Consider the following 26,190-nt stretch of genomic DNA (forward strand, 5'->3'; position numbering starts at 1 on the left):
GTGTGGCACAGTGCCAGTATAGCACTGCACAGTGAGAGTGTGGCAGTGCCAGTATAGCACTGCACAGTGAGAGTGTGGCACAGTGCCAGTATAGCACTGCACAGTGAGAGTGTGGCACAGTGCCAGTATAGCACTGCACAGTGAGAGTGTGGCAGTGCCAGTATAGTACTGCACAGTGAGAGTGTGGCACAGTGCCAGTATAGCACTGCACAGTGAGAGTGTGGCACAGTGCCAGTATAGCACTGCACAGTGAGAGTGTGGCACAGTGCCAGTATAGCACTGCACAGTGAGAGTGTGGCACAGTGCCAGTATAGTACTGCACAGTGAGAGTGTGGCAGTGCCAGTGTAGTACTGCACAGTGAGAGTGTGGCAGTGCCAGTATAGTACTGCACAGTGAGAGTGTGGCACAGTGCCAGTATAGCACTGCACAGTGAGAGTGTGGCAGTGCCAGTATAGTACTGCACAGTGAGAGTGTGGCACAGTGCCAGTGTAGTACTGCACAGTGAGAGTGTGGCAGTGCCAGTATAGTACTGCACAGTGAGAGTGTGGCAGTGCCAGTGTAGTACTGCACAGTGAGAGTGTGGCACAGTGCCAGTATAGTACTGCACAGTGAGAGTGTGGCACAGTGCCAGTATAGTACTGCACGGTGAGAGTGTGGCAGTGCCAGTATAGTACTGCACGGTGAGAGTGTGGCAGTGCCAGTATAGTACTGCACGGTGAGAGTGTGGCAGTGCCAGTATAGTACTGCACGGTGAGAGTGTGGCAGTGCCAGTATAGTACTGCACAGTGAGTGTGGCAGTGCCAGTATAGTACTGCACGGTGAGAGTGTGGCAGTGCCAGTATAGTACTGCACAGTGAGAGTGTGGCAGTGCCAGTGTAGTACTGCACAGTGAGAGTGTCCACTGCAGGACACACTGACAGAAACACAGACACGCTCACCCGCACACCAGGGACACGTTCCAAAGAAGCCGACGCACCCACCAGCATGTAGCTTCCCGGAGGAAATCCATGGGAACACGGGGAGAACATACAAACTCCACGGAATCGAACCCAGGACCCCAGCACAGCGAAGCAGCAATGCTCGGCACTGTGCCAATGCGATGCCCGTTTCACCTCATAATGTTTCACCCCAAAAAATCAAGAGCGCCCTCTAGTGTCCGAAAGCAGTCATGGACAAGAATAAAAGAAATTGGCAATGTTTTGAGGTAAGAACTGGAAATATTTTAATAATAATAATACTAGACTCACTGTCAAAAAACGTAGATCCTTATTTTAGTTCTGTGGGGCAGCAGTCCAGCAGGATTTTCGTTTTAGAATTATAGTTTATCAACAAATTTGGGCTTAACACCTAAAAGTATTAAGGTTCACACTATATACTGTAGCTTCCAGTCTGGGCCAGGTCACACTGTACCCATACAGTCGAGAGATCACCGGTCCAGTCTGGGCCGGGTCATACTGTACCCCTATAGTCCAGAGATCGCCGGTCCAGTCTGGGCCGGGTCACACTGTAACCCTCCAGTCCAGAGATCGCCGGTCCAGTCTGGGCCGGGTCACACTGTAACCCTCCAGTCCAGAGATCGCCGGTCCAGTCTGGGCCGGGTCACACTGTAACCCTACAGTCCTGAGATCACTGGTCCAGTCTGGGTCACACTGTACCCCTACAGTCCAGAGATCACTGGTCCAGTCTGGGCCGGGTCACACTGTAACCCTACAGTCCAGAGATCGCCGGTCCAATCTGGGCCGGGTCACACTGTAACCCTACAGTCCAGAGATCACTGGTCCAGTCTGGGCCGGGTCACACTGTAACCCTACATTCCAGAGATCACCGGTCCAGTCTGGGTCACACTGTAACCCTACAGTCCAGAGATCACTGGTCCAGTCTGGGCCGGGTCACACTGTAACCCTACAGTCCAGAGATCGCCAGTCCAGTCTGGGCCGGGTCACACTGTAACCCTACAGTCCAGAGATCACTGGTCCAGTCTGGGTCACACTGTAACCCTACAGCCCAGAGATCACTGGTGCAGTCTGGGCCGGGTCACACTGTAACCCTACAGTCCAGAGATCGCTGGTCCAGTCTCTCTCTCTGATCGCTCCGCGTCTCTCTTCTCCGGCGTCAGCCTGTGAGCAGGTGGCTCACTCCAACAGACACGAACAGGCCTGGGGGGAGCAGGGTTCACAGTCAACACAGGCTATAACAGACGTTATACAGCAGTTCTGCAGAGCCTCCTGTGTCCCTCAGTGAAGAGACTAATGTCCACCTTATTCTGCACTGATTCAGCCACTAACTGGCTCAGTTCAGTAATTGGCAGCAGGTCAGGACAGAGAGCAGAGCCTGCAGTACATCAGGGCCAGAGCTTCTCTATGTAAATTCCATTTCCTGCTCTGCTGCACAGGGGAACAGTGGGAAAAGTCAGTGCTGAGTAAGGTAAGGGCCTGTTTATTGTATGAGCTTGTCAAGATTGGGTCTGCTGTGCTCTGGCAACTCTCAGCTTGTTCAGTTGTGCTGAAGTATGTGTGAAGTAGGTGCGATCAGCTGTGTTCAGGCATGTCTGGTTATGATCACTTGTGTAGGTGCAATGAGCTGTGTTGAGGTGTGTCTGGATGTGATCAATTGTGTAAGTGCGATGAGCTGTGTTCAGGCGTGTCTGGCTGTGATCAGTGGTGCAGGTGCGATGAGCTGTGTTCAGGCGTGTCTGGCTGTGATCAGTCGTGCAGGTGCGATGAGCTGTGTTCAGGGGTGTCTGGCTGTGATCAGTCGTGCAGGTGCGATGAGCTGTGTTCAGGCGTGTCTAGTTGTGCTCAGGTGTGTCTGGCTGTGCTGAGCCCTGCTCAGGAGTCTCAGACCTGTGGCTTCTGTATGCAGTTTGGAGCCGTCGGCGCTGGTGATCCGGCAGGAGACCCAGGTCTTGCGGCCCTCGACCCGATCCACAGCACAGTCGACCAGAACCACCGAGCCCAGAGAGATGGGGCTACAGGAGAACACCAGAGAGGTCAGGCGCACGGAGCTACTGCACAGAGCAGCAGGGCGAGTGGACACACACTCCTCCAGCGCACTGTCAACTAACCAATCAAGGAGCTACACTGTAGCAGGGCCAGCCATGGGCACAGGCAGAAAGTTTGTCAATAATCATTGGTACTTTATTATAGTTTTGAGATCCATACAAGTACAGAACAGATGTTTCAATGCAGTAATATGTATGTTATGACTTGCTAGAATTGTTTTAGTGACATATCCCATTTATCGGTATTTATGTTCTTACTACTTTCAATGTTAAAATACATATTTGTAAAAACATTGTGCTTCTTCTTCCAGTTTGTAAGTTACTTATGTGTTCTTCAAAGCTGGTTAATAAAAGTTTTCTATGTATACAATTAATTTATTTTAATTGCTCTAAATAGTAAAATAAGGTTCAGGGTGCCTTAACGGGGTGATAACGGGGTGTCTTTGCAAATCGTGATCTGGAGGTGCCCCTTTCTGAGATCCTCCCTAGGGCCTCCAAACAGCTTGGATGGGCCCAGCACTGAGTAACTAAGCAAGACAAGCGTACAGCACCAGACAGCCCAGCGCAGGACTGTGCAGGACAAGAGCACAGCCAAGCGCCGTTCAGCACAGCCTGGGCTGGGAAGACGCCGGCGTCTCCCGGCCGTACCTGCAGTAGTTGATGTTGAGGTTGGCAGTCAAGACGAACCCGGAGATGTAGGTGGCACAGGCGCCTGTTACATTGTCGATAATGGTGGCGATGGCTCCCCCGTGCACGTGCCTGGGCAGGGGAGAAAGGGCACACGAGTGAGGCAATACAACAGCGATCTAGCACAGTGCGCTCACACAGTCCAGACACAGGATCTAGATTCTCATAGCCCATGAACAGCACAGTGCGCTCACACAGTCCAGACACAGGATCTAGATTCTCATAGCCCATGAACAGCACAGTGCGCTCACACAGTCCAGACACAGGATCTAGATTCTCATAGCCCATGAACAGCACAGTGCGCTCACACAGTCCAGACACAGGATCTAGATTCTCGTAGCCCATGAACAGCACAGTGCGCTCACACAGTCCAGACACAGGATCTAGATTCTCGTAGCCCATGAACAGCACAGTGCGCTCACACAGTCCAGACACAGGATCTAGATTCTTGTAGCCCATGAACAGCACAGTGCGCTCACACAGTCCAGACACAGGATCTAGATTCTCGTAGCCCATGAACAGGACAGTGTGTCTGGACTGTAGAGCACAGGGATCTAGATTCTCATAGCTGATGTGGAGTACAGTGCACTCTCACGCTGCAGGCAGTGTGTTCTAGATCATGGCCCAACAGGACGCTGTCAGCCTAGTTCAAAGAGTTCAAGATTCCTGTAGATCTATCGTATTGCTCTTGAGACATGTACACAAACAGAAAGCTTGGAAAGGCTGGATTAATTGCCCTCTCATCCAGGCAGTTCGTCAGCATTAACTGCCCTTTGCCCCACCAGTGTCTCAAGTGCCCCTCACCCAGGAGGCCCCTCCAGGAGATGCCCGGCCTGGAAGACACAGACAGCCCTCTTCTCTTCCTCGTTCATGAAGATGGCGTACTCGAACCCAGCGCCGGGCTCCTTGATGTTCCTGGTGAAGAGCCGAGCCCGAGACTGAACCAGCCTACTGAGGCACTGCCCTCCTGGAAGACAGACAGACAGTCAGGAAGACAGACAGGCACAGAGTGAGAGACAGACAGGCACAGAGTGAGAGACGGACAGGCACAGAGTGAGAGAGAGAGGTGAACGGACAGACAGACAGGTACAGAGTGAGACAGAGAAGTGGACAGAGAGACAGGCAGGAAGTCAAATGGAAACAGGGCAACAGACACAGAGAAACGAAAAATAAAATAACTGCAATCTGTCCTAGAGGTGGGCATGGCTCCTGACACAGGGGGATCTGAGGAGTCTGAATGTCGCTACACTAAAGATCATCGTCCTCCGTTTCCATATCGTCACTGAAGAGGAAGCAGAGTGCCTCGTCACTCCCGGAAAGTGCTGCCAGAACCGCAGGTGTCTCTACCACCGTGCTTGGCTTTGAAAGGCTCAACCCCCACACCTCTCCCAGACTGCCCCCAGCAAACACCCTCCCATTACTCCCCCAGAAACAGTGACAGGGGAAGTGACCTCACTCAGAACTCTACTGTAGGTTCAGCTGTGGTCAGCCCCGCTACAAAAACGGACACTGCTGCTGTTGGAGTCGAAGAGGCCTTCAACGCCTGCAGGCAGGCAGATCAGAAGAGCTAAATCTCTTTAGTCCTGTCTCCTCTGCTCTGTGAGGGGGGAGGATGTGACACACGTGATGTGAAATCCTGAAAGGTGAAATGACAATGTCAACCCAGGGGCCCACAGTTCAGACAGCATGTGGAAACTCAGGGGGAGGGCACTGGAAACAGAGAGCAGGAGGCGCTCCTTTACACAAAGGGTGGCGGGGGTCTGGAACAAGCTATCCAGCCATGCGGTTGCTGGGGACCTTTCGGGAAACAGACGAACGAGATCCTCGCGCCCACAAGCTACAGAGCGACCTAGCCCAGCTCTGGGGGCCACACTGGCCGGCCCCTCCCTGTCCGGAGGGACGAGGCGGCGGGAGACGTACCCGTGGCGTACTTGAGGAAGCGGTTGTAGCTGGGCAGCCTCTTCCAGCGGCCCCCGCCCCCCGGCTCCTGGTCGTACTGGTCGTACAGGCGCCGCATCTCCGCCGACCAGCTGTCGTTGGGCAGGCTGTAGTCTCGGGGGGCCGAGGAGAAGAGCCGGGGCGACACCTGCTGGACAGGGGCGGAAGCGCAGGCACACAATAACAGGGGAGACAGGCTCAGTGCAGAGGATACATGTGCACAATCGTGCAACGTGCAACTGTCCCAACACTGGTGCTCACCTGCAATGGGGACACTGGATACAGACAGTGCTCTTATTCTAAAATAATACATAAACACTGAAATACCCCCCAAAAAGGTGACATTCCTACTTTTGCTTCATATTCATCTCTTCATCTCCAATCCAAATTGTTTGAGTATACAGCAGTGTGATAGCAATTTTGACTTCACTGTCCCAATACATATGGAGGGCACTCTTTGCCCTGTCTGTCCATATATATACCTGCCCCTCTGCCCCCTGTCTGTCAATATATACCTGCCCTCTGTCCCCTGTCTGTCCATATATATACCTGCCCTCTGTCTCTTGTCTGTCCATATATACACCTGCCCCTCTGTCCCCTGTCCATATATACCTGCCCCCTGTCCCCTGTCTGTCCATATATATACCTGCCCCTCTGCCCCCTGTCTGTCCATATATATACCTCCCCTCTGTTCCCTGTCTGTCCATATATATACCTGCCCTCTGTCCCCTGCCTGTCCATATATACACCTGCCCCTCTGTCCCCTGTCTGTCCATATGTATACCTGCCCTCTGTTCCCTGTCTGTCCATATATATACCTGCCCTCTGTCCCCTGTCTGTCCATATATATACCTGCCCCTCTGCCCCATGTCTGTCCATATATACCTGCCCCTCTGCCCCCTGTCTGTCCATATATATACCTGCCCCTCTGTCCCCTGTCTGTCCATATATATACCTGCCCCTCTGTCCCCTGTCTGTCCATATATATACCTGCCCCTCTGCCCCATGTCTGTCCATATATACCTGCCCCTCTGCCCCCTGTCTGTCCATATATATACCTGCCCCTCTGTCCCCTGTCTGTCCATATATATACCTGCCCCTCTGTCCCCTGTCTGTCCATATATATACCTGCCCCTCTGCCCCATGTCTGTCCATATATACCTGCCCCTCTGCCCCCTGTCTGTCCATATATATACCTGCCCCTCTGCCTCCTGTCTGTCCATATATATACCTGCCCCTCTGCCCCCTGTCTGTCCATATATATACCTCCCCTCTGTTCCCTGTCTGTCCATATATATACCTGCCCTCTGTCCCCTGCCTGTCCATATATACACCTGCCCCTCTGTCCCCTGTCTGTCCATATGTATACCTGCCCTCTGTTCCCTGTCTGTCCATATATATACCTGCCTCTGTCCCCTGTCTGTCCATATATATACCTGCCCCTCTGCCCCCTGTGTGCCCCCTCCTGCCCAGGGACAGACACACACGCAGTGCTGACTCACCGTGAGGGTCCGGTCTGTGGGCACTCCGGGGCGCGGGGGGCTCCTCTGGGAGGCCAGCTTCAGGGCGTGCCTGTGGAGGTGAGCTGTGACCCTGCGCTCCACCAGCTGCACAAGGCCCCTGGCCATTCGGATGCCCTGCTGGAGCAGCATGGCTCTCCACCAGCAGGGGGCGCGGGTGAGGGCTCGGGGCTACAGAGCCAGGAGTCTTTCCCAGCACAATGTACCTGTGTGGAGAACTAACGCTGCCAGCACAAAAAAAAGTGTACTGCAGAGTACTAAACTAAATAGTAGGTAATAAAATATATTTAGCTGGAGTGAAAACTACGTGGAAGTGCACTGAAAATCGAGAGCAGGAGGCCCGTCTTTACACAACAGGTGGTGGGAGAGTGGAACAAGCTGCCCAGCCATGTGCCCGTGGTTAAAGACGAACCCCTGGGTGAGATCCTGGATCAATGAACCGCCAACTACTTTGAACTACTATGACGACTAACGAACTGGCCGGGCTGAATCTCCTTTGTAACCTGTCCTCTGTTCCTACTGTAACTTTTTTCAGTATAATGTTTAAAACCTACCACTAGGATGCTAAGCAAACTATCTCTCTTATTACTTCTATTTCCACAATTTCAAACACAGTTTAAATAAACCACTGCAGCGAAAAAAAAGTATAAAATATTTTCCGATAGAGCGCAGGCGGCATAAACTAGCGTTGTCATGCAGCTATTTGTAACCGGAACGGTACTGTTTAAATGTTAAAGTGAAATAAATAATACTGGATAGACCGAATACATGAATGATGTAACAACAAATGCCAATGAACGGTTTGTCGGAGAGGCTTTTAAGCGATACTCGGTAGAATAACGCGTTTTATTTATACTAAGCGAACGAAAGATCCTTTAATTTATGGACATATATCACCCATCAGTTTCGGCTCCCGGCCGCACAGATGACATTGAGCACACCGGTAGTTTCCCAACTCGCCTCCGGCTGACTCAATCGGCACTTCCTGGGAACGGAGCATGGGGGGTCACGTGATCCCAACCGACGTGTATGATTGGCTCAACTTTGCCGGCACTCCAAAATTCAACCTACACGTGACCTTCAGCGCACAGCTCGCTTTGCACGCTGGAGGTTGAGGCCCCGACCGTCACCCATGCGATACCGGCCGATACAGTATTCCTACACACAGCAGAGAGGGGAGGGATGACCGTAACCCATCGATGAACCTCATATATACCCGAAGAGAAGCCGCAAAAGAAAGGCGTGAGAATTGAATTTCGTCACAAGGGATAGTTATTTTAGCATCACACACACACAGTGCAAAATGTCTGTGAAAAATCGATTTTCGAAAGACGCATACAGATACAAGACAGATCACAGAACCTTCGAACAGAAGAGACTCATTTCCTCCAGCCTGTGTCAGTGTGGGACACTCCCTTCAAACTAAAGAGACTCAGTTCCTCCAGCCTGTATCAGTGTGGGACACTCCCTTCAGACTGAAGAGACTCAGTTCCTCCAGCCTGTATCAGTGTGGGACACTCCCTTCAGACTGAAGAGACTCAGTTCCTCCAGCCTGTATCAGTGTGGGACACTCCCTTCAGACTGAAGAGACTCAGTTCCTCCAGCCTGTCAGTGTGGGACACTCCCTTCAGACTGAAGAGACTCAGTTCCTCCAGCCTGTATCAGTGTGGGACACTCCCTTCAGACTGAAGAGACTCAGTTCCTCCAGCCTGTCAATGTGGGACACTCCCTTCAGACTGAAGAGACTCAGTTCCTCCAGCCTGTCAGTGTGGGACACTCAACCCTGGAATATTACTCTTCTCTGGGCAGATTCCAGAGCAGCGGTATCTCTTCATATGCGTTTTGATCAAAATTGTACACAGTATTTTAAATGAGGCCTTAATGGAGAGTTAAAAAGTTTTAACACAACACCCCTTGATTTAAATTCTATTGAGCTGAAGTCACCGCGTGGGTGACGGGCAGGAAGTCAAGGCGGCTAAACAGCATCCGGGTACCGCCGTCTCTGTTACCCTGGCGTTTCCGTTGCTGCGGCAACCGGCTGACGTCGCTGCGGAGGCATCTCGAGCTGCCCGGTCTTTAAATCTAAAACTATTTCAAAACTGGCAAAGTTTGCGATTAAAAAATAACAGAGCTCTGCCAGGACGTATATGAACTTTATATGGTTTAGGTGTGTTTAGGTTAGTAATTACAAAAAGTCCCGTTGCCGTTGTTTTTGTGAGGAAGGAGCCTCAAATCGTCTTTTTAATTCTAACGTAAACTAGTGGTATCCTCTATTAACGTATTTAATTTCTTTGACTCGACACCAAAGGCAATAACATTTCCAGTAATGAGTCTCTTTGGCGTGTCTCAGCACCGGTCTGGCAACAAACTAGTGCAGCGAGAGCGAGACCGAATCCAGGTAAGAGAACAAGCGCGACTGTGCGGCTCCGTTCGGGGAAGATCCTCCTCCCTCCTCTGCCGGCGCCCGTCCGTTTCCTACAGTATGAGCTACCGACGTTTACAGCGTGCTTTACCCTGATCTCACTGGGCTGTACTGCACTGTACTGTGCTTTTACCCTGATCTCACTGGGCTGTACTGCAGTGTACTGTGCTTTTACCCTGATCTCACTGGGCTGTACTGCACTGTACTGTGCTCTTACCCTGATCTCACTGGGCTGTACTGCACTGCACTGTGCTTTTACCCTGATCTCACTGGGCTGTACTGCACTGCATTGTGCTTTTACCCTGATCTCACTGGGCTGTACTGCACTGCACTGTGCTTTTACCCTGATCTCGCTGGGCTGTACTGCAGTGTACTGTGCTTTTACCCTGATCTCACTGGGCTGTACTGCACTGCACTGTGCTTTTACCCTGATCTCACTGGGCTGTACTGCACTGCACTGTGCTTTTACCCTGATCTCACTGGGCTCTACTGCACTGTACTGTTCTTTTACCCTGATCTCACTGGGCTGTACTGCACTGTATTGTGCTTTTACCCTGATCTCACTGGGCTTTACTGCACTGTACTGTGCTTTTACCCTGATTTCACTGGACTTTACTGCACTGTACTGTGCTCTTACCCTGATCTCACTGGACTTTACTGCACTGTACTGTGCTCTTACCCTGATCTCACTGGGCTGTACTGCTCTGTACTGTGCTTTTACCCTGATTTCACTGGACTTTACTGCACTGTACTGTGCTCTTACCCTGATCTCACTGGGCTTTACTGCACTGTACTGTGCTCTTACCCTGATCTCACTGGGCTTTACTGCACTGTACTGTGCTCTTACCCTGATCTCACTGGGCTTTACTGCACTGTACTGTGCTCTTACCCTGATCTCACTGCGCAGGAGAGGACACCTCTTTGAGGACAGCAGGGGCACCTCTGAGCAGAGCACTGCTTTCTGTCTTATTACTGATCCAGCTTCTCTGTTTTCTCCTGCAGAAAGATGAAGAACTGAAGGCCCGAGCCGAGGAACTAGAGAGGTAACACACCCTCTCTCACACCCCAGCACCCTCTCTCACACCCCACACTCCTCACTCTCTCACACCCCAGCACCCTCTCTCACACCCCACACTCCTCACTCTCTCACACCCCACACTCTCTCACACACCCTGACACCCTCTCACACACCCCACACTCCTCACTCTCTCACACTCCTCACTCTCTCACACCCCACACTGCTCACTCTCACACCCCAACACCCTCTCCCTCCTCCCCCCCCAGCTGTTACCCCAGGCTCCCCAGTGCGCAGTGACTGACCCCCCCTGACTAGTCATCTTCTCTCTCCCTCCCGCCGCAGCATGAAGGCTCTGGCCACAGAGGCGGAATTCCAGAGCTCGTCTCAGGCGGGCTCAGCCCGGGAGCAGCGGCGCCTGAAGCGGGCGCAGGAGGGCGAGCTCAGACTGGCGCGCGCCGCTCTGACAGCGGTGAGCGGGGACCGGGGGCAGGGGGGGGGTAGGAATCAGAGACAGAGGGGGAGGAGGGAGGGAGAGGGCTGATGGACGCCAGGTGGGGGTGTTGTCACCGCGCTGAGGAGGGCTGCGGCGTCTTTGTGTTCTCCAGGTGCGCCGCGCAGCCCTGCAGGAGCTGCTGGAGCAGGAGCACCGGCAGCACGCGCAGGAGCTGAGCCGCCTGGGGAAAGCCTTCTACCTCCAGAGGAGATAATCCAGGGATTCCCGACTCCAGCACCCCGGGGGGGGGGAAGGGGCAGGACTCGAGGGGACAGATCGATCCCTTTTTCTGCGGCTCTGGGTGTCCGATTCCCCGGACTGGGGGACCTGCTGGATCGGGACCTCCCTGCGGGCTGGATTCCGGATCTCGGAATCGCGGGCCGTCGTCCTGCCGAGCACTGCTCCCTCGTCTCCCCGAGCACGGTGTCCCATTTGCCCACAGCGGCTGGCGGGGTTGTGTCCGGGACAACGGATCTGGGCGCTGGGATCGCCGGGGGCAGGGGGCCTCCGGTCAGCTGGAGGTCGGGCTGCGAGTCTGAACCCGGGATCTAGGCAGAGTCGTCACCTGTCTTTCACCGTTCGAAATAAAGTTGGGAAGATTAAAACGTGTTTCTGGCCCCAGCTATCTTTTCAGCCGACAGAAAAAAGATCAGGAATATACAATGTTTACCCCGGCACTGCCGGATATACTGCCAGACAAACCTGTTTAATCACCAGCTTGGACATCTTGTGCAAAAATTGACAGTTGCATAACCTGACTTCCAAGGGACAGCAGTCAAGACTCCCCTTGCACAGCAGTCTGATCCACTCCAGGTTTTACAGTGCTCTCAGACTCCCAGTGCACAGCAGTCTGATCCACTCCAGGTTTTACAGTGCTCTCAGACTCCCGGTGGACAGCAGTCTGATCCACTCCAGGCTTTACAGTGCAGTCAGACTCCCAGTGCACAGCAGTCTGATCCACTCCAGGTTTTACAGTGCTGTCAGACTCCCAGTGCACAGCAGTCTGATCCATTCCAGGTTTTACAGTGCTCTCAGACTCCCAGTGCACAGCAGTCTGATCCACTCCAGGTTTTACAGTGCAGTCAGACTCCCAGTGCACAGCGGTCTGATCCACTCCAGGTTTTACAGTGCTCTCAGACTCCCAGTGCACAGCAGTCTGATCCACTCTAAACTGTAATGCCAGACAGAGGCTCGTTGCATGAAAGCAAAGCCAGCTACCGGAAATCTGAGCCTCATGTAAAAATTTGCATGGAGAGACGTGTAACCAAAACAATATTTAAAGCACACAAACGCACTTGTACGGGAGCCAGCAGCTGGCCAGACCGGTAGGGCTCAGAGCTCCCCGCTGCAGGGCGTCCTAGCGCTCAGTGCCTGTCGCACGCCAGCAGGGGGGCACGCCCTGCCAACAGCGCAGATCGTGGGCCCGAGGGCGTCGCGTTCGTCGGCAGCCACTGTTCCTCCCAGAAACAGCCTCAGGAGCTCAGGAGCCCACGAGCTGCAGCAGGGCGGGGGCGGAAGGGATAGCCGAGGGGTAATTAGAAAGGAGGGAGACGTCGGAATGCTCCCCGACCTGCCCAGCCGGAAGACCAGGCTCTGCAGGCCCCCGGGGGACAGCTTGTCCTAGCTGTGAACTCGCCCCCGTCCCGCCCTGCCCCCCCCCGCAAACACCCGCAGCCGGCAGAAACGACAAAGACACGGACCCCTGCGTGAAAGTCTTTTTATTTTCCTTCTCCACTGCTCTTGTTGGTGTACAGTAATAACAGGTGTCAAGACTAAAGACGTACGAAGAGAGAAGCCCTGAGTGGCCGATCCCTCACCTGCTGCCCAGCGGGTCTTTCAAGATGCACGATTCTCCCTTGCTATTCCACCAGGGGGCGCTACAGAGGCACTCCGACAGGGTTTGACACAGAGCCTCTAAGGACGTTCAGTAACTTAACTCAACCCTTAACTGGTGAAACGATCGATGCTTCTTACTTTATTCGACATTTGTAGATTTTAGCTCATAAAATGTTGCAGATTGCAAGTGGCAAAGGAAAATGTTGCATATGAAATATCCAGCTGCTCAGCCTAAACCCCAGCAATGACTGCAAAGTAGCACTTCAATGAAGCGAGTGAGAGCTCAGCTGGAATGAAGACCAGGGCTGTGGCCTCCCTGCTCATCACAGCGTCTCCTTCATCAGGTGTGTCTGGGTGTGCTGGTGAGGTATGCCCCCGCAGGGCCTGGTGGGGTGGGGTACGTATCTCCTCTCGAGGGGGTGGGCGGGAGCAGGGTGGAGCCCCCTATTTCGGGGCTTCGGTCAGACCGCACAGTTTTCTGCAAAACAAGACGAAAATCAGAACGCGGGGATCGCTGCTCCCTCTTCAGCGCAGCACCGGCCGTGAGACCCCAGAGCCGACCTGCTCCGACCCTGCTGGAACTGGGCTGGGAAGCCCAGTGTCTGACCACTCCATCACTGCCACAAATCTAGAGCTTTCAGCAGAGGGGGGCTCCAAAAACAGACCTTCCAAGCGGGTCCACCCCTGGACTCCCTCACAACCAGCTCGTGAGTTACTGTGCGAGGTGTACCAGAGACTGGCGTTGAAATACGATCTCTTCTCATCTCTCGTGCAGATACCATCATCACAGCCCCTCCCATCACTCCGTCCAACCAGGACTCTTTCAGGAGAGTCCGGATCTTGGCACCGATGCAGTTAAGCACTGGGCCGGTTCCGTCACGAGGAGCTTGGCTAAGACACTGTGGCTCTCCAGCCGAAGGTGCCAGACGCGCAGAGCTGGGACTGTAGATTAAACTTCATACCCAGCTGTATCGTTTCACAGAAAAACAAAGGGAGTGCTCGGAGCCCTGCGGCCGCTCGGCTGCTCACCTGCCCTCCTCCTGCTCCTTGTCCACAAACTGACAGAGCCGGTTCTTCTCCTCCAGCTGCTGCTTCAGGCTGCCGGTCTGGCCCTCGGCCGCCTTCTTCTCCTCGTCCCGCTGGGCTGCGGGCGCAGAGGCGGGCAGGGCGTGACACCGGGACACCGCGGGAGTGAGCGGACGAATGGTGAGTGAGTGGACGGGCGAACGAATAAGTGGATGAATGAGTGAATGGATGGTGGAGTGGATGCATGAGTGAATAGATGGGCAGGTGAATGGTTGACTACGGGAATGCATGGTGAGTGGAGGAGTGAACGAATAAGTGGATGAATGAGTGAATGGATGGTGGAGTGGATGAATGAGTGAATAGATGGGCAGGTGAATGGTTGACTGAGGGAATGTATGGTGAGTGGAGGAGTGAACGGATAAGTGGATGAATGAGTGAATGGATGGTGGAGTGGATGAATGAGTGAATAGATGGGCAGGTGAATGGTTGACTAAGGGAATGCATGGTGAGTGGAGGAGTGAACGAAAGACAGAGGAACTGGTATTCTAAAGAGAAGGATCAGTATATATTTTGCTGAAAAGCAATGTCTGCTGTTTAGAGAAGTAAAAAACATCCCAAAATCCAGGAAATTATGCAGGAAGGACTATACCTAAACCCGTCTCAGTGGCCTCCAGTGGCAGGGCCACAGGACCACAGGGCCACAGGGCCACAGCAGGCAGATGTCTTACAAGGGTCCCCCTACAGGGTCAGGGTACCCCCTCTTAGTGCCACCAGACCTCCTGTGAGGCACTTTCTACCTGGAATGATGTCCCCTTAGAACGTTTGTAAGAAACTCTGTAAGCATAGCCAGCAGAGTCCTGGGTCAGGGCTTAAGTTGTTATATTAATTAGGTCATTGCTCTTGTTGCATGACAGAACTACAGGAGGCAGAACTGATTTACACCCTCTGATCTGGCCCTTTGCGTGTCTAAAGCCAGCGTTAGCAGCCTGTTCCACCCCCCTTTATCGGGGCTCAGCAGACACTATCCAGTAACACAGGACGCCCTCTAGTGTCCTGGAGGAATGAGAAGACAACTGCAAGGCAGCTCCATCCCCTCCAGTGTCTGCATGCTCTGTTGTGGTACAACATGAGGTCAGGGCCAATTAATTAATTTACCATCTAACTGATAAAACCCGTAAGAGACAGACAGACTCAGCTCCTACTGCCTGAGCTTGTGCTGGAGCAGCTCTTCCCAAAAAGCACCCCCTGCGCTCCTGTACCCCTGGCTCGGTCGCCCCCCATCGGACCCAGAGCCTCACCCTTGAACTTCTGCAGCTGATCCTGCGCTGCTTTCTTCTTGTCCTGCGCCTCTTTCTGAAAAACACAACAGCAGGGGCTGGATCGGCATATTGCTGCCCGGCGAAAACACAGACACGCACTCACCCCCACACCTGGGGAGACCCGCTGGCTGTGTCATTACTGCTGCACAGAGACACAGCAAGGAGCTGGAGGGTCACACGTTCACGTAGAGGATGCAAAATGGATAATGGCCTAGCTGATAATACGTTTACAGATACTGTAGACGCCAGTGGCAGGGAGAGGGCTGTCGGTACTAAAATGCCACCTAGATGTGCCCTGATTATTACTTTACTGGTGTAGGGGTTTTCATCTTCCATTCAGAAAACCTTTCAAACTGGCATTGGTTACTCCTGATGAGTGTTGGGATAGCCTCATTTCAAAACACTCCTTCATTTTCAAGTCATAGAAACACTGCCCTCTCACTCTGGAGCTACAATAACCAAGTCTAGATCAGAACCTGCCATCTCTGGACTGAAGGGTTACAATTTTACCCCACACAGACCGGACCAGCGATCTCTGGGCTGTAGGGTTACAGTGTGACCTGGCCCAGACTGGACCAGTGATCTCTGGACTGTAGGGTTACAGTGTGACCCGGCCCAGACAGGACCAGTGATCTCTGGACTGTAGGGTTACAGTGTGACCCGGTCCAGACCGGACCAGTGATCTCTGGACTGTAGGGTTACGATGTGACCCAGCCCAGACTGGACCAGCGATCTCTGGACTGTAGGGTTACAGTGTGACCCAGCCCAGACTGGACCAGTGATCTCTGGACTGTAGGGTTACAGTGTGACCAAGCCCAGACTGGACCAGTGATCTCTGGACTGTAGGGTTACAGTGTGACCCAGACTGGACAAGCGATCTCTGGACTGTAGGGTTACAGTGTGACCCAGACTGGACCAGTGATCTCTGGACTGTAGGGTTACAGTGTGACCCAGACTGGACCAGCGATCTCTGGACTGTAGGGTTACAGTGTGACCCGACCCAGACTGGACCAGTGATCTCTGAACCGGCCCAGATCAAGAAGTACACATTAACTGCTCATTAACTGCAATCCAGTCATGAGGAAATCCAGCCCACATGCAGACAGACGGATGGAGCGATCTGGATTTAACAGCGGGTGTGAGTGTGAATAGTGAGAGTGCTGCCCTGTCACTCCCTCCAGTTCTCCCACATCGCATTTACTAGCCTGGGTCACAGGAAACATCTCCGAGGTGTTCCTCACGCAGCACGGGAGGATCCCTGTGCGCAAACCGTCGGAACACGAGGAACAGGTGCAGGAAAGCCAGGGTGAAGGTGAAGGGCGCAGGGGTGCACTCCAGCAGGAGTCTTTACCTTCTGGGCCTGGCAGGCGTCGAAGCTGGCCTTCTCCTTCTCCAGCTTGGCGGTCCGGTCGTCCTTCTTGGCGTCCAGCTCCACCGAGCTCTTCTTCACGGCCTCCTCCTCAGCCTGGACGTTCTGGATGCTGGACCTGCTCCGCTCGATCTCGCCCTGCACGCTCTGCATCTTCTCCTCCAGCGTCAGCACCAGGTCCTGCGCCGCCCGCAGGTCCATCTCCTGCTCGTACTGCTTGTACAGCAGCACGACCAGCATGACCGTGGCGAGCCCCAGCGAGAGCGCCTGCCCCTTCATGGCGCTGACCGCGGGGAGTGACCGGAAAGTGGGGTAAGCAGGGGCGCAGAAGAGGTCGGCCCCCCTCTCTGTCACTGCGTCGATGGCTCTCGGTGTTCCTTCCTCTCTCGGTGAGCCTCCGGCTGCCCGGGTCTGCTGCTCTCTGTGCCTGTCCTGTTCTGCGGTGAGACACCTGTAGCTCACTTCTCCTTCCTGGAGAGAGGGGGCGGGGCAGGGGGCGTGGCCAGAGCACTGGGCGCCACACCCACATCCTCTCTCTCTTTCCTTCTTTCACTCTCTGTCCATTGCTCTTTTTTCATTTGCTGGCTTTGTGTTTTGCTTCCATTTGCACTCCCCTGCTCCTACTGCTGTCTTTTCTTCTCCTCCCTGTGCTCTGTCTGTCTCTTTTTCGCCCCCCCCTCTCTCTCTCCCCGCAGTCAGAAGGAGAGGCACTGGATGGGCAGGACTCTCTGGATGCCAGAGTGTTTGCATAGAAGGAGTGCCACCACACAGTCAGCAGACTGTGAAACTATGACAATAAATGAATGTTGTATATCACTTTGCTGTCATTGTCCTGTGTTTAAACAGAGTCGTCTGACCGGGAAAAAAATGAACACCTGGTAAAAGATTTGCAATTTATGATAACTGAATTAGACTCCTGGTGCACAGCAGCCTGATCCACTCCAGGTTTTACAGAGCTGTCAGACTCAGAGTGCACAGAAGTCTGATCCACTCCAGGTTTTACAGTGCTCTGACCTCTCCTGAGCCCTGACCACTCCAGCAGGAGAAGGGTGTGACTGGAGATTCTGTGCTCTTCATGGCGAGCAAGCTGGGGTATGCGAAAAAGGACTCGGACTCCTAATGCAAGAAATTGTATATGGCCAATAAAGTGATCTTATCTTATCTTTATCTCATCTTCTTTGCAGAAGCTCATTGTGTCACTTTAGACAGGTGTGTCTCGGTTGCCAGGGTAACATTAGACTATCTAGGCAGCTACCAGGAACTTTCGTGGTAAACAGAGCAGCTCTGATTTGAATACAATGTGTGTGTGTGCTGGTTTTCCACCAACCCCATAAAGGCACACCACTACTAACAGACACAGTGGTGCCCTGCATACAGTATAGTATCTGCACTGAACTGGAATTGCTATACTGCTTTTACCCTGATCTCACTGGGCTTTACTGCACTGTACTGTGCTTTTACCCTGATCGCACTGGGCTTTACTGCACTGTACTGTGCTTTTACCCTGATCGCACTGGGCTGTACTGCACTGTACTGTGCTTTTACCCTGATCTCACTGGGCTGTACTGCTCTGTACTGTGCTCTTACCCTGGGAGGGGTACCTGGGGGTGTGGCGGTGGCAGAAGGGGACAGGGTTTGATTCAGGAGTACAACACGTCGGGTTTTTCCAGTTTGCCGCTGTCCTGTTTTCAGGGGCCATCGTTCCGGTAGAACCTGTTGCTCCCGGCTACCAGGAAGCAAAGAGGGGGAGGGGCCAGGGGAGTGGTGGTGGGCGGGGCAGAGGGAGCAGATACACGCCCCCTCCCCTGTTCACCTGTCTCAGGTAAGGAGCAGGATCCTGCGAGACAAGAAGGCTACGCAGCCAGTTCAGCTCCTCACCTGCCTGCGCAGGAGGAGACGCTCAAGATCTGTGTCCCGTGCGGCTGTAGCTTCTGCCTCGATCTCCCTCGTTTTTCAGACCCTGGAAGGAATCAGGAGAGGGAAGAGGAGAGTGGGAAGAGAGGGATCTGAGTCAGGCGGGCGGGGGGAGAGAGAGAACCGAGGGGATCTCTCCGAGTCAGAGCGGGTTTAGTGTGACAGAAGTGGCCACGATGAAGCTGGGAGTGGGCATTTTGATGGCCTGCACGCTGTCCTGCTGCATCCTGCTGGGAACGCTGTATTTCCGGCGCATGCAGGCCGACGGGCTCCGCGGCAGGGTGCTGCAGCTGCAGGACCAGCTCCAGATGAACCAGGAGTTCTCCCAGGAGGTGCTGCGAGAGCTGAGCACGGCCATCGAGAGAAAGAACAGGATGCAGAGGAGCCTGAAGGAGCTGGAGAGCCAGGTGTCCACCAGGGAGAAGGAGCTGGAGGAGAGACGCAGGCAGACAGGGACCTGCCAGCAGGAGCAGGTGAGAGCAGAGATGAGGGGGGAACAGATATGATCTCACTGAGCTTTACTGCACTGTACTGTGCTTTTACCCTGATCTCACTGAGCTTTACTGCACTGTACTGTGCTTTTACCCTGATCTCACTGGGCTTTACTGCACTGTATTGTGCTTTTACCCTGATCTCACTGGGATGTACTGCACTATACTGTGTTTTTACCCTGATCTCACTGAGCTTTACTGCACTGTACTGTGCTTTTACCCTGATCTTACTGAGCTTTACTGCACTGTCCTGAGCTTTTACCCTGATCTCACTGAGCTTTACTGCATTGTACTGTGCTTTTACCATGATCTCACTGGGCTTTACTGCATTTTAGAGGTCGGACTCTAGAGTAAATCCCTCCTTTCAGCCCCTCTAGCTTTTGTGATAATGAGATCTAGTGCTACCTTGTTAGCCGGGCAGGCTGCAGATATCTTTGTATAAAGAAGTGGCTTTTGTGCCAAGCCCATTTTGCAGTGTGGTGACTGGAGCTCCTCGGAGTAAATGAGGTGTGGCCCTGCATCTCACTGTGTCCCCCTGCTGTCCTTCCAGAAAGACACAGACGAGCAGCTGAAGACTTCAGAGAAGGAACTGCAAGATGCTAAGAGTGAGAGACTGCTCCTCTGTACCTCCATGTAGACACAAAGCCCACACCCAGGCACACACCAGCAAGGAGGCTGTTGGTCACTATGGCCATCAGTCAGGCAGCGTGCCAGTCAGTTGGTCACTATGGCCATCAGTCAGTGTGGCAGTCAGTTGGTCACTATGGCCATCAGTCAGGCAGCGTGCCAGTCAGTTGGTCACTATGGCCATCAGTCAGGCAGGGTGCCAGTCAGTTGGTCACTATGGCCATCAGTCAGGCAGGGTGCCAGTCAGTTGGTCACTATGGCCATCAGTCAAGCAGTGTGCCAGTCAGTTGGTCACTACGGCCATCAGTCAGGCAGCGTGCCAGTCAGATGGTCACTATGGCCATCAGTCAGTGTGCCAGTCAGATGGTCACTATGGCCATCAGTCAGGCAGTGTGCCAGTCAGCTGGTCAGTATGGCCATCAGTCAGGCAGGGTGCCAGTCAGTTGGTCACTATGGCCATCAGTCAAGCAGTGTGCCAGTCAGTTGGTCACTACGGCCATCAGTCAGGCAGCGTGCCAGTCAGTTGGTCACTATGGCCATCAGTCAGTGTGCCAGTCAGATGGTCACTATGGCCATCAGTCAGGCAGGGTGCCAGTCAGTTGGTCACTATGGCCATCAGTCAGGCAGTGTGCCAGTCAGCTGGTCAGTATGGCCATCAGTCAGGCAGGGTGCCAGTCAGTTGGTCACTATGGCCATCAGTCAGGCAGTGTGCCAGTCAGTTGGTCACTATGGCCATCAGTCAGGCAGCGTGCCAGTCAGTTGGTCACTATGGCCATCAGTCAGTGTGCCAGTCAGATGGTCACTATGGCCATCAGTCAGTGTGCCAGTCAGATGGTCACTATGGCCATCAGTCAGTGTGGCAGTCAGTTGGTCACTATGGCCATCAGTCAGGCAGCGTGCTAGTCAGCTGGTCACTATGGCCATCAGTTAGTGTGCCAGTCAGATGGTCACTATGGCCATCAGTCAGGCAGCGTGCCAGTCAGCTGGTCACTATGGCCATCAGTCAGTGTGCTAGTCAGCTGGTCACTATGGCCATCAGTCAGTGTGCCAGTCAGATGGTCACTATGGCCATCAGTCAGTGTTCCAGTCAGTTGGTCACTATGGCCATCAGTCAGTGTGCCAGTCAGATGGTCACTATGGCCATCAGTCAGTGTGCCAGTCAGATGGTCACTATGGCCATCAGTCAGTGTTCCAGTCAGTTGGTCACTATGGCCATCAGTCAGTGTGCCAGTCAGATGGTCACTGTGTCCATCAGCCAGTTAGTCAGTGTGTTTGTCGGTCACTGTGCCATTCCACTGGTCAGTGTCTGTAAGCTGGTCAGTTTTTGCTGGTAGGTCAGTCAGTCAGTCACTGTGCCAGTCACTCAGTGTGCCAGTTTGCTGGTCATTGAGTCAGTGCGGCAGTGAATTGGTCAGTGTACCAGACACCTGGTCATCTCTTACCCTGCCCTGTACCCACCCTGCAGGTCAGCATGAGGAGGACAAGGCAGGCTGGAACAATGAGATCGACAGCCTCAAAAAGCAGGTGGAGCTGAAGAGCAAAGTCTGTGACTATGTGGATAAAAAATCAGCAGAGGGCAGGTAAGAACAGCAGGATTGTGGCTATCTTAGACTAAGATACACTGGACTGTGTTAAACTGTACTAGACTGAGTTAAACTGTGCTGGACTGAGTTAGACTGTAATGGAGTGTGTTACACATTACTGGATGGAATCAGACTGTTCTCCACTGAGTTAGACTGTACAAGACTGAGTTAAAGTTAGATGGACTAGACTGAATCCCTGTGTGTCACACTGACTGAGCTCTGAGTCCCTGTGTGTCACACTGACTGAGCTCTGTGTCTCTGTGTGTTACACTGACTGAGCTCTGAGTCCCTGTGTGTCACACTGACTGAGCTCTGAGTCCCTGTGTGACACACTGACTGAGCTCTGTGTCTCTGTGTGTTACACTGACTGAGCTCTGAGTCCCTGTGTGTCACACTGACTGAGCTCTGAGTCCCTGTGTGTCACACTGACTGACCTGTGTCTCTGTGTGTTACAGGAAGCTGTGTGCAGTAACTGTGTGTCACACTCACTGAGCTCTGTGTCTCTGTGTGTTACAGGAAGCTGTGTGTCACACTGACTGAGCTCTGTGTCTCTGTGTTACAGGAAGCTGTGTGCAGTAACTGTGTGTCACACTGACTGAGCTCTGTGTCTCTGTGTGTTACAGGAAGCTGTGTGCAGTAATTGTGTGTCACACTGACTGAGCTCTGTGTCTCTGTGTGTTACAGGAAGCTGTGTGCAGTAACTGTGTGTCACACTTACTGAGCTCTGAGTCCCTGTGTGTCACACTGACTGAACTCTGTGTCTCTGTGTGTTACAGGAAGCTGTGTGCAGTAATTGTGTGTCACACTGACTGAGCTCTGTGTCTCTGTGTGTTACAGGAAGCTGTGTGCAGTAACTGTGTGTCACACTGACTGAGCTCTGTGTCTCTGTGTGTTACAGGAAGCTGTGTGTCACACTGACTGAGCTCTGTGTCTCTGTGTGTTACAGGAAGCTGTGTGCAGTAACTGTGTGTCACACTGACTGAGCTCTGAGTCCCTGTGTGTCACACTGACTGAGCTCTGTGTCTCTGTGTGTTACAGGAAGCTGTGTGCAGTAATTGTGTGTCACACTGACTGAGCTCTGTGTCTCTGTGTGTTACAGGAAGCTGTGTGCAGTAACTGTGTGTCACACTTACTGAGCTCTGAGTCCCTGTGTGTCACACTGACTGAACTCTGTGTCTCTGTGTGTTACAGGAAGCTGTGTGCAGTAATTGTGTGTCACACTGACTGAGCTCTGTGTCTCTGTGTGTTACAGGAAGCTGTGTGCAGTAACTGTGTGTCACACTGACTGAGCTCTGTGTCTCTGTGTGTTACAGGAAGCTGTGTGTCACACTGACTGAGCTCTGTGTCTCTGTGTGTTACAGGAAGCTGTGTGCAGTAACTGTGTGTCACACTGACTGAGCTCTGAGTCCCTGTGTGTCACACTGACTGAGCTCTGTGTCTCTGTGTGTTACAGGAAGCTGTGTGGAGTAACTGTGTGTCACACTGACTGAGCTCTGAGTCCCTGTGTGTCACACTGACTGAGCTCTGTGTCTCTGTGTGATACAGGAAGCTGTGTGCAGTAACTGTGTGTCACACTGACTGAGCTCTGTGTCTCTGTGTGTTACAGGAAGCTGTGCGCAGTAACTGTGTGTCACACTGACTGAGCTCTGTGTCTCTGTGTGTTTCAGGAAGTTGTGTGCAGTAACTGTGTGTCACACTGACTGAGCTCTGTGTCTCTGTGTGATACAGGAAGCTGTGTGCAGTAACTGTGTGTCACACTGACTGAGCTCTGTGTCTCTGTGTGTTACAGGAAGCTGTGCGCAGTAACTGTGTGTCACACTGACTGAGCTCTGTGTCTCTGTGTGTTACAGGAAGCTGTGTGCAGTAACTGTGTGTCACACTGACTGAGCTCTGTGTCTCTGTGTGTTACAGGAAGCTGTGTGTCACACTGACTGAGCTCTGTGTCTCTGTGTGTTACAGGAAGCTGTGTGTCACACTGACTGAGCTCTGTGTCTCTGTGTGTTACAGGAAGCTGTGTGCAGTAACTGTGTGTCACACTGACTGAGCTCTGTGTCTCTGTGTGTTACAGGAAGCTGTGTGTCACACTGACTGAGCTCTGTGTCTCTGTGTGTTACAGGAAGCTGTGTGCAGTAACTGTGTGTCACACTGACTGAGCTCTGTGTCTCTGTGTGTTACAGGAAGCTGTGTGCAGTAACTGTGTGTCACACTGACTGAGCTCTGTGTCTCTGTGTGTTACAGGAAGCTGTGTGCAGTAACTGTGTGTCACACTTACTGAGCTCTGAGTCCCTGTGTGTCACACTGACTGAACTCTGTGTCTCTGTGTGTTACACTGACTGAGCTCTGAGTCCCTGTGTGTCACACTGACTGAGCTCTGAGTCCCTGTGTGACACACTGACTGAGCTCTGTGTCTCTGTGTGTTACACTGACTGAGCTCTGAGTCCCTGTGTGTCACACTGACTGAGCTCTGAGTCCCTGTGTGACACACTGACTGAGCTCTGTGTCTCTGTGTGTTACACTGACTGAGCTCTGAGTCCCTGTGTGTCACACTGACTGAGCTCTGAGTCCCTGTGTGTCACACTGACTGACCTGTGTCTCTGTGTGTTACAGGAAGCTGTGTGCAGTAACTGTGTGTCACACTCACTGAGCTCTGTGTCTCTGTGTGTTACAGGAAGCTGTGTGTCACACTGACTGAGCTCTGTGTCTCTGTGTTACAGGAAGCTGTGTGCAGTAACTGTGTGTCACACTGACTGAGCTCTGTGTCTCTGTGTGTTACAGGAAGCTGTGTGTCACACTGACTGAGCTCTGTGTCTCTGTGTGTTACAGGAAGCTGTGTGCAGTAACTGTGTGTCACACTGACTGAGCTCTGTGTCTCTGTGTGTTACAGGAAGCTGTGTGTCACACTGACTGAGCTCTGTGTCTCTGTGTGTTACAGGAAGCTGTGTGCAGTAACTGTGTGTCACACTGACTGAGCTCTGTGTCTCTGTGTGTTACAGGAAGCTGTGTGCAGTAACTGTGTGTCACACTGACTGAGCTCTGTGTCTCTGTGTGTTACAGGAAGCTGTGTGGTCTCCCTGAGCTGCCTAAGCCAAAACAGTCCCAGCAGGAGACAAAAGGCAAGCAAAGGTAAAGCCAGGACCTGCCAAGGTGAGGCTACACAACCCATAAGCACTACTCATGTGATACACACTGCTCTCACCATGTACGCCATCAACCTAAACATTAAACACACTGAGCACACAACTCACACACTACAAACCATAACCCTAATCTACACACTAATCAGCTCTGCTCTCTAACGACTCATATATATTACTCACTCACTATATACTACAAACCAACCAACAGAAACATCACTCACACTAATCACACACTGTACATTGCAAACTGAAGCAGGCTACACACGACTCATATACAGTATCACTCACATGCTTTACAGTTTACACAATAAACCTAACAAACTCACCACTCACACAGCACAAACTCTACGTTCTCTGGACTGTAGGGTTACAGTGTGACCCAGCCAGACTGGACCAGCGATCTCTGGACTGTAGGGTTACAGTGTGACCCAGACTGGACCAGTGATCTCTGGACTGTAGGGTTACAGTGTGACCCAGACTGGACCAGCGATCTCTGGACTGTAGGGTTACAGTGTGACCCAGACTGGACCAGCTATCTCTGGACTGTAGGGTTACAGTGTGACCCAGACTGGACCAGCGATCTCTGGACTGTAGGGTTACAGTGTGACCCAGACTGGACCAGCGATCTCTGGACTGTAGGGTTACAGTGTGACCCGGCCCAGACTGGACCGGCGATCTCTGGACTGTAGGGTTACAGTGTGACCCAGCCCAGACTGGACCAGTGATCTCTGGACTGTAGGGTTACAGTGTGACCCGGCCCAGACTGGACCGGTGATCTCTGGACTGTAGGGTTACAGTGTGTATTCATCTGCAGCTGCAGTATTCGGAGAGGTGTGGCTGAAGGGCTGATAACAGTCATCCTGTTGTTTTGTGATCTTTGGACACTCAGGAAGGTGTGTCTGCTTGTTTTCCAGGTTCTGGGGGGAGAGTCTGTGAAGAGGAGGAAGAGGATAGACTGGGAGACACAGCCTCTCCCAAAAACACACACACACATACACACCTATACACAGATACACTCTGAAATATGCACACACGACACAGATACCAATAAAAGGAAACCTGTTAAACTGACATGACTGTGCTTTTCTGGTAAAGCAATAAAGATGTGTTTGAGTACAAAACACCAGGAGAGGGCTGACATTCTTTCTTTGTGGAATATGGCTTCTGTCCACCAGGGGGCTCACTCTCTGCCAGCACTGCACAGCTCTGATCCAGGAGGCCCTTAATGGTCCCTTCTCAACCAGACCGAAATACTCCTGAGTTGAACTGGATCAGTTTAGTCTCCTATTTAGATGTCAGTGTGCTGGAGAGACACAGACCTGTAAGACCTGAACACTGCCCAAGTCTGTCGAACCCCTGGATCCCAAAATGGATGCCTGCTGACAGAGTGGACCTGCAGTCGGACGACACCAAATTTTTATTGCAGACATTTTGGAAGAGTTGGGTGTGTCACCCTCCCATTCACCCAGCCTGGTTCCCCTCTGTCTCTCAATCTCTCTCCTCTTTCTCTCTCTCAGTCTCTCTCCTCTGTCTCTCAATCGCTCTCTTCTTTCTCTCCCTCAATCTCTCTCCCTCTCCCTCAATCTCTCTCCTCTTCTCATCCACTCCTCTCTCTTTAAATGCCCTCTATCCCTCTCTCCCCTGACGTGCTCTGACTGTTTTGGGGTGGGGATGGGGAGGGGGGGTGCCCCCCTCTTTCTCGTCATCCTTCGCTAGCCTCGCCTGACTGGGGCCTCAGGCTCTGTCAGTGGGGTCTGTGTGTTCCCATATCGACAAGCTGGAATGTCAGGTCAGGTCTCATCATCGTC

The 26,190-nt window shown here is 52.8% G+C and overlaps 4 protein-coding genes across 7 annotated transcripts; 2 read left to right on the top strand and 2 right to left on the bottom strand.

Annotated features, from left to right (window-relative positions):
• Positions 1-1,198: 1,198 nt before the first annotated feature.
• Positions 1,199-8,157, bottom strand: them4 (thioesterase superfamily member 4). Of its 2 annotated transcripts, none has more exons than XM_088905735.1 (6): positions 7,130-8,157; positions 5,610-5,775; positions 4,494-4,656; positions 3,651-3,761; positions 2,845-2,969; positions 1,199-2,157 (listed from the first exon to the last, which is right to left on the bottom strand). In XM_088905735.1, the coding sequence occupies exons 1-6, from the start codon at positions 7,277-7,279 to the stop codon at positions 2,114-2,116; spliced, it is 759 nt and encodes a 252-aa protein (XP_088761861.1). In that variant the 5' UTR covers positions 7,280-8,157; the 3' UTR covers positions 1,199-2,113. The 2 variants fall into 2 exon arrangements, with proteins under 2 accessions (XP_088761861.1, XP_088761860.1); XM_088905734.1 differs by having other exon boundaries at positions 5,610-5,778; positions 7,130-8,114.
• A 1,048-nt stretch (positions 8,158-9,205) lies between these two features.
• Positions 9,206-11,672, top strand: LOC148815240 (uncharacterized). Of its 2 annotated transcripts, XM_088905831.1 has the most exons (5): positions 9,224-9,324; positions 9,456-9,545; positions 10,572-10,612; positions 10,930-11,056; positions 11,193-11,672. In XM_088905831.1, the coding sequence occupies exons 2-5, from the start codon at positions 9,474-9,476 to the stop codon at positions 11,292-11,294; spliced, it is 342 nt and encodes a 113-aa protein (XP_088761957.1). In that variant the 5' UTR covers positions 9,224-9,324; positions 9,456-9,473; the 3' UTR covers positions 11,295-11,672. The 2 variants fall into 2 exon arrangements, with proteins under 2 accessions (XP_088761956.1, XP_088761957.1); XM_088905830.1 differs by having other exon boundaries at positions 9,206-9,545.
• A 1,111-nt stretch (positions 11,673-12,783) lies between these two features.
• LOC148815241 (uncharacterized) lies at positions 12,784-17,293 on the bottom strand. Its single transcript, XM_088905132.1, has 4 exons — positions 16,613-17,293; positions 15,241-15,295; positions 13,946-14,060; positions 12,784-13,394 (listed from the first exon to the last, which is right to left on the bottom strand). Exons 1-4 carry the CDS (start codon positions 16,907-16,909, stop codon positions 13,361-13,363), a joined length of 501 nt encoding a protein of 166 aa, XP_088761258.1. The 5' UTR covers positions 16,910-17,293; the 3' UTR covers positions 12,784-13,360.
• Positions 17,294-18,447: 1,154 nt separating this feature from the next.
• LOC148815242 (uncharacterized) lies at positions 18,448-25,503 on the top strand. Of its 2 annotated transcripts, none has more exons than XM_088905653.1 (5): positions 18,448-19,017; positions 19,586-19,640; positions 21,128-21,242; positions 24,300-24,389; positions 25,297-25,503. In XM_088905653.1, exons 1-4 carry the CDS (start codon positions 18,721-18,723, stop codon positions 24,370-24,372), a joined length of 540 nt encoding a protein of 179 aa, XP_088761779.1. In that variant the 5' UTR covers positions 18,448-18,720; the 3' UTR covers positions 24,373-24,389; positions 25,297-25,503. The 2 variants fall into 2 exon arrangements, with proteins under 2 accessions (XP_088761779.1, XP_088761778.1); XM_088905652.1 differs by having other exon boundaries at positions 18,466-19,017; positions 24,300-24,368.
• Positions 25,504-26,190: the final 687 nt, after the last annotated feature.

The sequence above is a fragment of the Atractosteus spatula genome, chromosome 25, assembly GCF_055471065.1.
Source record: "Atractosteus spatula isolate fAtrSpa1 chromosome 25, fAtrSpa1.hap1, whole genome shotgun sequence".
Classification (NCBI taxonomy): Eukaryota; Metazoa; Chordata; class Actinopteri; order Semionotiformes; family Lepisosteidae; genus Atractosteus; species Atractosteus spatula.